This window comes from Nanorana parkeri, unplaced genomic scaffold, assembly GCF_000935625.1.
Source record: "Nanorana parkeri isolate BGI_ZX_2015 unplaced genomic scaffold, ASM93562v1 scaffold1106, whole genome shotgun sequence".
Classification (NCBI taxonomy): Eukaryota; Metazoa; Chordata; class Amphibia; order Anura; family Dicroglossidae; genus Nanorana; species Nanorana parkeri.
In genome coordinates, this window is record NW_017307374.1 from 145422 (window position 1) to 156812 (window position 11391).

An 11391-nucleotide genomic window follows, 5' to 3' on the forward strand; every position below is an offset into this window, starting at 1 on the left:
ATATATATATATATCTAAAGATATATTTTTGTGTGTGTTTTTGTGTTTGCAGCTGCTTTACCTTCGCTCCAGTTTTTACAAGTCAGTGTGGATGATGTATGTTGATTGTGGTAAAGGAAAATGTTCTTGTGCCTTACTACCATTTACAATCCTTGATTTATTTTAAACCCGGACTGTCGAAATTACAAATGGAAGCTGATTGGTCACTCTGGGCAACAGGAACCTTTTCTAATTTCAGCTCCTGTGTGTTGTATGGAGCCACCAACTAGGTTCAGTCTATGGTTCTTCTGTATGATTGTTTAGTAAGGGTGACAGCCAATTGGCTGCAGTCACTCTTCGTTTGAAAATCTTGCGACCGGCTCCTTCGACTTTCTAACCGAAGGATGCCGGATGGAAGACTGCCGACAGGGCCACCCACTGAACGCATTTTGGCCGGTTCCTCAAGAAGCAGCTGAAATTCACACAGTGTATGGCCAGCTTTAGGAATAGGTATCCTAGATAGGAATGTTCATTTCTGTCTAGGGTACTAATAATAAGTGGTCTCACTTATGATACCCTTCACGTTCCCTGGCAATCGGCCCGCTCCTCGTCTCTCCCACGGGTGGGCCCTCACCGCCCTCCCTTACAATGCAGGACTGCCGGTCCTGCATTGTAACTGATGATGTTGGAGCACCAGTGACTGACAAAGCGGAGAAGAGAGGTGGCTTCCGAGACTGGTCGCACAGAACTTGTGGATGTTTCTTGTAATGAGAGATAAGGTAAGTAAAAGTGCTTTTAAGTAGTACTCTTGGCACAGAATAGCATTTAACCCTTTGCAGTGCAGGGGAGCCCCATTACAAGTAGTCAATTTTCCCCGGAGCACAACTTAAATACATCCTATAATTTGAATTGATTTTTTCGCATTGTTGTGAATCATGACCCCAAATATTTCATTCAGGAGGGTTTGGAACATATTATTCTATCTAGCTTTTTAATGTGTATCATTCACTTGCGACACCCACTCTAGCCGCACAAGACGCTCGGTACTTTCAAAGAGCTAAAAGGTAAGATTGCTACCTGTTTTCTTCCAGAACGCCTTCCTTTTTACATTCCGCATCTCAGCCTTGTAAGAAGCACATTGTAACTCATGAATCACCAGCAGAAACATTCTCTTGGCGCTCCATTAGCCGCGGCGTTGCTCCATTATGTGCTGCATTGACAGAACTGCCTGTTTAGAAGCCTACAAAGAGTGTCGGAAAATTGCCGATCATTTAGTCCTGGGTTTTCTTTAGGTTTCTTCGAGGAGATTAACTGAAATGAAGCCTAAAAGTGTATCTTAGTAGGTGGGGGATTGTTTTCTGAGCGATGGAGCGATTCCGAGAAATGGGAAAGGGCAAAGTAAATAGCTTCTTTTTTTTTCCTTTTTTAATATATACAACATTATATTACTTTTTTTTTTTCAAGTACATCTAACTCTTCAAAGGGTAATTTACATCAAGAGGCAACCATTTACAGGATTATAGCTGTCTCAGTGGGTTGTACAAGGAAAGAAAACAACACAGATGTAGAAAATCAGTTATATGTGATACACGTATGTCAACTTAAAGCTGAACTGCAGGCAGATAATAAAGATCCATATTAATGAAGCTTTGTATTCATTTTAATAATGAATCCAGATGAAATAAATATATATTGCCCTGCTAAGTATTTTATTATTTTTTTGCCCAAGCACTCACTGTCATCATGTTTGCATACAGTTGGCTCCAACTCTCTCAGCTCTGCTTTCCCAAACTTCCTGTCTAGTACAAGATCACAAGACACAGAGCAGTCTCCAGCAGCTGTCCATCTACTAGCTTAGAGAAGAGAGCAAAGAGGAGTGGGAACCCGGGGAGTGTCTTGCCTTGCTGTGCCTGTGTGTTTATGGAGTAATTCCAAAAGATGTCACCAGCACTCCAAAAGTAGATTCAATATATTTTAATGACAACGGTCATTCAAAATCACAAGTACTTCTGAGCCTGATGACGGGGACCCAACGTGACCCCGAAAGTACTTGTGATTTTGAATGACCGTTGTCATTAAAATATATTGAATCTACTTTTGGAGTGCTGGTGACATCTTTTGGAATTACTACTTGACTACATGGTGCCTCCGTGGTCGCTACAAGCACCCTATTACAGACATCATCTCCTAGGAGATCCGGTAAGGAGTGCAGGAAGATACACACAATTTTGTGTGTTTATGGAGACACACCCCACCTATTAGCACACACAAGGGTAGCTCTATACTGTAGGACCCCGCATGGGAAAGGAGACACCCTAAAACAGGATAACAGGGTCAGTGTGAGTAAGGAGGAGTGGGAAGGAGGGGAGTGTCTTGCCTTGCTGTGTGTTTGTGGAGACACACACACAGCTCACTAGCACATGCAAGGGTGGCTCCATAGGACCTGGCAAGGAGAAGGAGCCACCCTAAGGGTCAGTTCACACCAATTGCAGTGCGTTCCAGAGCAGTAGCTACTGGAACACACAGCAATAACACACTAAACTCCCCCCTTCGTATCGGGGCGGGAGGGGGCGTGGCGGTGCATTGAAGTCAATGGCACGGCAGCCACACCCCTGCATTGCGATTGTATGTGTGGCAAAAAATTGCCTGCATTCCAGTCCAGTGTGAACGCAAAAAAAATGCTGCATGCTCTATTGTTTGAGTTCACACTGGACCGAAACGCAGGCAATTTGCATTGTACTTCTCTCAGTTCTTCACTCAAGAGCCCTCAGTCCTGGTAAAAGCAGTGGGCTGGCTCTTGGGAGGAGTTATGCAAATATAAAAATGCCTCAATGGGTTGATGTCATTTTGGAGGAGTGGGCGTACCTAGGATATATTTTCTTGCAGACCATCTTAGGTAACATACACAAGATGTTGAGCCTTCATAATTTATAGAACTGAAATCCAATAAATGAAAGGGTCAGGCCAGGGACAGTCAGGCTGTGGAGGGAAGGGCTAGATTAGGGGTAGGCAACCTCAGCACTCCAGCTGTTGTAGAACTTAAAGTCTCATGAGGTGCTGCAAGACCCACAGGCATGACTCTCAGAGGCAGAGTCATAATGGATTAATCGTTTCACTACAGCTGGAGTGCAGAGGTTGCCCACCCCTGGGCCCCATCATACTGGACGTCCTCCAGCCAGGAAATGAGGTGGGATCTATCTGACCTGCTGCAGCTTCTAATGCACCTTGTGAGAAGCTCACAGTGTGCAGTGAATTCAGTGTAAGCAATTCCAGACCAGAAGAGGAGCCGGTACAACTGTGCAAGACTGCAGGGAAGGTCGGAGTTCAGCTAAATGCACCTGTTACTTTGCCCTGTATTGGTTCACTTTAAGTCTTATTGGTAATAATTTAGATGCTCTGATGCCATACTGTGTTTCCTTCTTTTAGGATATAGATGGATTGGAAGTAGTGGGACGAGGGCGGCCTTTTTCATCTGTTTCTGCAAAACACTTCCCATTAGTACATGAGCAACTTGAAGAAACTCTTACAGAAGACAAGGAGAACCTGTAAGTATGCATAAAGGTCATGTTATATTGCTTTTATAGTAAAATCGAACTGCTTTAGATATTGTTATACTGCCATGTTTGACTTTCCCTGAGATGCCATCTTTTCTTTTAGGGATCCTCTCCAAGATTACCCTGATGTAGTGGAAGATTTTGTCCTGGGCCCGTCATTGCTTTTCTGTGGGCAACCAGCAGCCTGGGTAGAAGATCCCATAGTGTCTCATAGGGTAACAAATGCACAAATATATTTCTTCTCAGAATTGACACTGATTTCCCTGAAACTACCCCTTATAATAAAGGAAGAGATAAAGCCAAACTTTTCAATTTAGTTTTGAATAAAGTAGACCAGACCTGGGCATTTTATGGCCCACGGGCCACACCTGGCCCTTTGGCTGTCCCTGTGCAGGTCACAGTCTGGACATGGACTGATTGCTGACCTGCGCTCGGTTATGGCTGGCTGACAGTGGATGCGCTGGCCTTCAAGGCTGGTGCATCCACTGCAAGCCATAGCCCAGTGCAGGCCCCCTCCTATTCAGTCGTTGGTTGCTAAGACTGCTGGCGTCCTAGCAACTAATGAAGTCAGGTGTCCACCTCCACTGCAGTCATTAGTTGCTAGGACAGCCGGACAGTCCTAGCAACTAGTGACGTCAAATGTTTTCCCCGCCCCCAGCATTACAGGAGGATGGAAGAGTATCGTCCTTGGTCCTCTCCTGCAGCCTGCTCCACGTCACAGCTCTCTAATGGGGACAATCAATCTAAGGGGACACTCTAATGTGGACAACTAATTATTAGTTGTCCTCATACGAGTGTCTCCTTACCTTAGTTGCCCCCATCAGAGTGCCCTCTTACATTATTTATGAAGGTGGGGGTCACTCTGATTAGAACAACCAATGTAAGGGGGGCATTCTGGTGGGGCCCCCTACATTAGTTGCCCCCTATAAGATTTTTGTTATTAGTTTACATGTGTGCCTGTGCACCTTTTACAGTATTGTTTTGGCCCTCCATAACAGTCCCAGGTTCTCATGTGGCCCCTTGAGAAAATTAGTTGCCCACCCCTGGAGTAGGCAATAATTAAAACTCATGACATGTTTTTCATTGCTGTCTGTGTACTCTTTGGGAGTTTTCCCTTCACTAGTCTCTCCAAAATGAGGGGAAATAGACAGTTGCCATTCGAACAAATGTTCCTGTTTTGAAGCGACAAAGGGAGAGAGGATGAATCTCCCCATTGAGGACACAGTAAAAACATGGAACGCGTATATCGGAGGTGCTGGATTTGACTTATCAGTAGTTCACGGTGGAAGAAAGTCAGTTGAGTTCATATAGAGTGCATGGAGTAGCTCCGGTGAAGCTGCCCCCAGCAAAAAGAGGGTGCCCCTTACCTAGGGTAGCTGAAGTTTAAAGAAGTATTTTAACTTCAAAAAGTAAAATGTACTCTTCCCAATACTTAGAGCCAGCGTGTGGCACTGCAGGTGTCAAATGTTGGCTCTGTAGATCGAGAGCTGAGCGATCACAAGCCGCTGATCACTCAACTCTAGGTCTTGTCCTGGCAGGGATTCCTCCGTCACTTCTCTGTTCCTCCAGCGCTCATTGGAGGGACAGACGTGGGGGGGGCACAGCTGGCTCTATGGAGGCAGAGCCAGCTGTTAAACAGGCAGCCTTGTGGACACCAACAATTATGTAAGTTTGGCAGACCAGTGTTCCACGAGTCCAACATTTTGTAATAGTGTTTGCTCATAACAAGAAAACATGGAACAGCCAACGCATTTCGGAGGTTTAGACACTGCGTCTTCATCAGAGCTTATAAATGATCTGGTATGCGACCTTCTAATACCAATACCAATACCATACCAATGAAGGTCTTTATTATACTTATACAATTACTAATAGCACCCTACTGGGTCTAGTCACAGTGTTTATAAGCCCTGATGAAGGGGGAGTGTCTAAGCCTCCAAAACACATTGGATGTTACATATTGTCTTGTTACAAGCTAAAACTCATATAACAAAATGTTGGACCCTTAGATACAGATGGTCTGGTGCTGTCTTTAGCCTTTTTACAGCCATAAAATAAAACTGACAGGGGTTCTGAACTAAAAAAACTTGTCATGAGATGAATACTCATGAAGGGGTGATATTGCTGACCTCCTGAAAATGATAGCTGCCTGGCTGTCAACTGTTGAACAATGGTATCGCTACGTGTGTGGCCAGCATTAGGCCAAGGATGTTATTTTATATATCCTGGTTTATAGCAAACCTGTCAAGAGATACCTATGGGAACTGACCTTTTTGTGAATTGCATGGCTGTTATTGGTTTTAATACTTTCTGAGTCTGAACAAGTATACAGACCAGGAAAGTCGGATAAATGTGAGAAGTCCTTATTTGCTTGCCTGTTCTGGGTCAGTGATTCAAAGTAGGATGGATATCACAGCCAGTCGGCTATCGTATTTAGAAGGAGAGCTCAGCAATGGCAGCCTCCTTGGTGTATTTTAGTGATCTCACTAGTAGTAAGGAGCTGATAGGTCCATAATAGTGGTATCTGCCACACCTTTCACTCCCGTCCATCTGAGGCTTCCATTTTTTTTATACCTGATCTACCTCTAGGACAAAGCCGGCATCTCTACACGTATCACCTTCGAAGCTCTAGCTGGGGAGAAAGCCTCATCGGTAATAGAAGTGGTCAACAACGGAAGTGCGGCTGTTTGGTACGAGTGGAGGCGTCTGCCCAACACCACTAACCTGAAGGAATGTCGCAATGAGTCGCGAGTACAACGTTTCTATTTCAACACAAATGCTGGTAAGGTGACACAGACAGCTTGTCATGCTAGTACAGCAGAAGTGAAGCAGAAATGAATGGGTCACAAATGATATTTCGGTTTTGGGAGTACGCCACGGGTCACTTCCCAGCCTCCCATATCTCTCAGGGACTCCGGCAGCAAGATCTCAGTTTCTGATTGCCCAGCTGCAGCTGTCATAAAGAAGCACTGTAGAAATTGGTGTTAGATTCTGGTTCTGTTAAGCTCGGTATATACACGCAGTTGCGTAACAACCAGATGTTTATATAATATGGGGGGGGGGGGCAAAAAAAAATGTTCTTCCCCGGGCGCCCATAACTCTGGTTACGCCACTGTATACACGTATATATTTTCTTTGTTCAACCTGCGGACTGAACAAAGAAAATTGAACAGATTCCTCCGTCCACACTGTTCAGCGTGGTTAGATGAATCCTCCGCTGTTTGCATTGTATTCTGCTGACCGCTGTCAGAATACCGGAACTGAGCTTGCGGATGAATGAATGAATTGGGAAAGCTAGTCAGCTGACCAGTCAAACGCTTTAAAGAAAAATACAGCAAGTCCGGTTGCCTTGATTTATTTCTTACAGATATACTGTATTTTGCGCTCCATAAGGCGCACCTGACCATAGGACGCAGGCAGGTTCTGTGACAGTTTCTGGGACAGAAGCTGTTACAGAAGCTGCAGTTAGTGACCGCTGAGACAGGTGGCGCTGGGACTACAGCGCCACGGTCTCAGTGTTCACACAGAGAACTGGCATTCTTTGTCTGCTCTAGGGGGCTCCATGGTGAGCTCCTATCCCGTGGTCACCGGTCCCCCAGAGGAGCGGCGGACTCGATCGCCGCCGCTCGGTTTTAATACAAGTGATCTGAATAGATCACTTGTATTAAGCGAGCAGCGACTCCCACTATACATTTAGCTCTGCTTTAGTAGAGCTAAATGTACAGAAAACTAAATGTAGAGCTAAATGTACAGAAAACTACTCGCCCGGCGCCCGAAACTGCATGTTCCGGGCGTCGGGCAATAGGGATTCGCTCCATAAGACGCACACACATTTTCCCCCGCCTTTTGTGGGGAAAAAAGTGCGTCTTATGGAGCGAAAAATACGGTAAGTAATTCAGCAAGCTAAATCTTATCCAATTTGGGTTTATTTTTTATTTATTTATTACAGGTATTTATATAGCACCGACACTTTACGCAGCACTTTACATAGTGTACAATCACATCAGTCCCTGCCTTCAAGGAACTTACAATCTAAGGTCCCTATCTCACATGCATATATACAAGGGCCAATTTAGAGAGGAGCCAATTAACCTTCTAGCATGTTTTTGGAGTGTGGGAGAAAACCAGAGTACCCGGAGGAAACTCACGAAAGCACAAGAAGAACATGCAAACTCCATGCAGATAGTGACCTGGCAGTGATTCGAACCAGGGACCCTCAGTGCAGCAAGGCGGTTTAGATCTACTTTACGGGATACTTTATACTGCTGTCGGTTCCACCATTGAAGACTTTCCCTTACTTTCTGTCCAACAAAACAGGAAGTGAAGGGAAATCAAATCACAAATCTAAAAAAAAGGGGATTAGCTGGAGTTACAATGTAAAAATATTCAGAGACATTGTATATTGTAGTCCTGAACATAATATAGAAACTATATGGATTTAGACAAATCATATTCTAATTTACATTTAGCAATCCTTCAAGTAATTTTTGAATTGTCTGATTTCCAGGCGTGATCCTGCCAGGAGAGACGCAGACCTTCCCTTTCCATTTCAAGTCTCCGACCGCAGGGATCTTTGGGGAGAGCTGGGAGTTCTGCACACACCCGGTGTTATTGGCTGGTGCTCTGATACAAGTGTCCCTATGGGGAATCTCTCTGTATGAAGACAAGACGGCCCTGATGAGGGAGGAGCTACAGGTAAGAAGCTTCATTTACCATATCTACGTACTTCCACATGTGAGGATTGATATTCACAGCTGTATTACAGTGGACCTTTTAGTAAATTCACAGGTCTACATGAATACATTCCTGTTATGTCCCAGTATAAAGCAACAGTATACTGTGTTAAAAAAAAAACAGTTGAGTCAGTGACTTTGCATAGGCTGAGATGGTGTTATCAGTCTACTGCAGACAGGAGAAAGCATTTTCTTAGTGTCCTCTCCTCCAGGGATCAGACTATAACAGTCTTTTGGTCTCTCCTAATTTTAGTTCCTTTTTAAAGCTCTGGGATTTAAAAAAATACCCTTGCAGTCCTCGCCTGTCATCACATCAAGGGTTAAATGGTTGTTCAGTCTAGGAGTAGAGGAATAAGGTGCCATACTATCCTTATTCTTCGCTCTGGGGCTCTCCTATTTTCCCTAATTCTCTGGGTTGCGGACTGACTCTTGCCATTCTCAGTGTAGGCCTTTCGATCTTGATTCGGTCAACGTGCAACCGCCAGCTGGAGCACCAAAGAGTATAAGCTTCAGGGGACCAGTTGCACAGCATGGAGGAAACTTGCCAAAGTGAGGAATAAGGTGAGTATTATGTGTTATTCCTCTATACTTAACGAGCATTTAACTGTTACAGTGTAGGGGAGAGCCAGCTGTCACTCACGCAGCTGGGCGGATCTCGACATCGATGTCGGGATCCGCTCCGGCTGCGGCGTCTCAGTATACTGCGAGCTGTAGCTCGCGGTATACTGAGCTTACGGTAACGGGAGGACGCTAGTTTGTGTCCTCCCGTTACCCTAAGGAGAACTATGGGGAAAAGCCCTGACCCCATAGTTCTCCTTTAATGAACTACTCCCTCTACCCACATGAGCGCGTTTGGACCTGGAGATTGGCCACTCAGGCCTGAGCACTGCATCTTGGGAAGAAGAAGAAAAGGTTACATGCTTCCTTATGCACTGGGTATCGCAGAGGGTTCTGATAGAGAACAAATGTGATGGGGGAGCATGGCTGAGGTGAGTGGCAGTTAGGGGACCTTACTTTTCGGTGACAATTCCTTTGCGTTGGGAGATTTCCTGTAACTTCCTGCTGCGTCTTCAGGAAAGGTCATGAAGGGATATCTCCTCAACTGAAATTTCCCTGCATTGAGGAGATATGCCTTGACTTCCTGTCCTGGAGATGCAGCAAGTTAGAGGAACACAAAGAGCAAAATTAGCCTGACAGCAGTTTTAGCCCTTCCCTACGGTTTTCAAAACTAAAAAAAAATGGCTATACATACACTTTAAACTTAATGAGACACTAAACACAGGAATTAAATCTTAAATATACATTCAAGGACCCTAACTATTAACAAAAATGCATCTTATTTGTGTATCACTCAGCTGTAGATCCTCCAATCATCTCTCAATTGGTGCTGACACTGTCCTACCTTCTGGAGGGTGACTACTTGTGTTCTCCATAGTCCCTGTGTGTGTTGTAAAGTAGTCACCTCTCCAAGTTCGCTCCTGTGATGGACTACAATCTCACATTTAGTTTACTCATTTCTATTGTGCTTGTAGTCCATCACGGGAGCGAGCTTGGATCGGTGACTACTTTACAACACACACAGGGACCATGGGGAACAAAAGTAGCCACCCTCCACAAGGAAGGAGGATCTACATCCGAGTGATACACAAATAAGATACATTTATGCTAATACTTAAGGTACTTGAATGCATTTTTAGGATGTAATTCCTGAGTTTATTGTCATTTTAAAGTTAAATTCCAGACAAATGTCTAAATACACAGCTGAAATACATATACAGATCTTATGGCAAGTTGCTATAGTTGCTGATTTTGTTTTTTCTTAAGGGAATGTATATAGGAGTGCAACATCAATTATCTGTATTTTTCCTTATTTGTTTTGTGGCTTCTATCACTGTAGAGGGAGATGAAGTCACAGGAGGCCAAATATATTGCTCAGAAGATATTACAGGAGATTATGAATGGCGTGCGTAGCCTAGAACGTCCTCAGTCACCTCCCACATGTGTAACTGAAGAAGAAATGTTCCACCTAATGAACCCAGAGGTATTTCATCTACAGTGTGACACGGCAATCTATAATACTGATTTAATTGACTATTAAGCGTAACTGTCCGAGTTCACTCCCTACTCGCATTGCTTGCCATGTGATGGCAGCTGTATTTAAAACGCGCCATTAGATGGCAATCTTGTACCTTTTGCATTTGAATGAAAGGGCTAAAAAATACTTTGTTTACAATTTAGAGCCGGCTTCTCTCATTTAAAAGACCAGAAGCCCCTACTTGTAGCAGATTTTATATAAAGGAGCTACAAATACAGTTACAAAAAGTATCTAAAAATTTCAAGATCTCACAGAACCAAAAAAATCTGAGATAAAGTTCTGACATCACCTCTGCCTTAACAATTAGCGCAATATGTTTAAGAGATTATCAGCTAAAGGTTACTGGGTTAGCTGTCCTCATATAAAACATTCCTGAACTGACGGTTAAGAATAATCGGTGCAGTGACAGGCAGGGCCGGATTCCCGACAAGGCCACCGAGGCCCGGCATTGGGGCGGCAGGGAGCAGAGGGGCGGCACAGGTTTGAAGTCTCCCGTCCAGTCGGTAATTTATTTTCTACATTTAGCCATGCTTTGCATAATGAGGGCTAAATGTAGAATGGGGGAAACAACTTGCTTCGTTACAAGTGATCTCGGCGATGTCGCCTATATCACTTGTAATCAGACTGCAGGCTGTCCGTCCTCCCCCCGCAACCCCCCTCGCAGCTACCTCTCTGCATGCTGCTCCGTCTCCGTGCCGCTCCGTGTACACAGTGAGAGGGGAGAGCGGGGCCCGCTGCAGTCTTCCCCTCACCTGTCACAGGAGTTCCAGCACAGTGCTGTGCTAGAACTCCTGTATTGGAGGTGACAGGGTCAATAAAGAGAACCTGTCACCTCCAAATGCTATCACACAGGGGCTTGTTATCTCCTGTGTGATAGCAATAAAGTTAAGTGAAAAAAATTGATAAAAAAATAAATTACATAAATAAAAAAAGTAAAAAATAATAAGTAATAATAATTAAATTAAAAAATAAAGTAAAACATAAATAAATAAAAAGTACAAAATATAAAAAAAGAAAATAATTATAAATA

General features: G+C 44.2%; 1 protein-coding gene across 1 annotated transcript in view; it reads left to right on the forward strand.

Moving 5' to 3' along the window:
* Positions 1–11391, forward strand: part of MYCBPAP (MYCBP associated protein) — a 40640-nt gene that overhangs the window by 19310 nt on the left and 9939 nt on the right. Inside the window, exons 9-13 of the mRNA XM_018567866.1 lie at positions 3406–3524; positions 3637–3748; positions 6123–6315; positions 8041–8228; positions 10164–10307. Of these exons, the coding sequence (XP_018423368.1) occupies positions 3406–3524; positions 3637–3748; positions 6123–6315; positions 8041–8228; positions 10164–10307 (756 nt within the window). The remainder of the gene's footprint in view (positions 1–3405; positions 3525–3636; positions 3749–6122; positions 6316–8040; positions 8229–10163; positions 10308–11391) is intronic.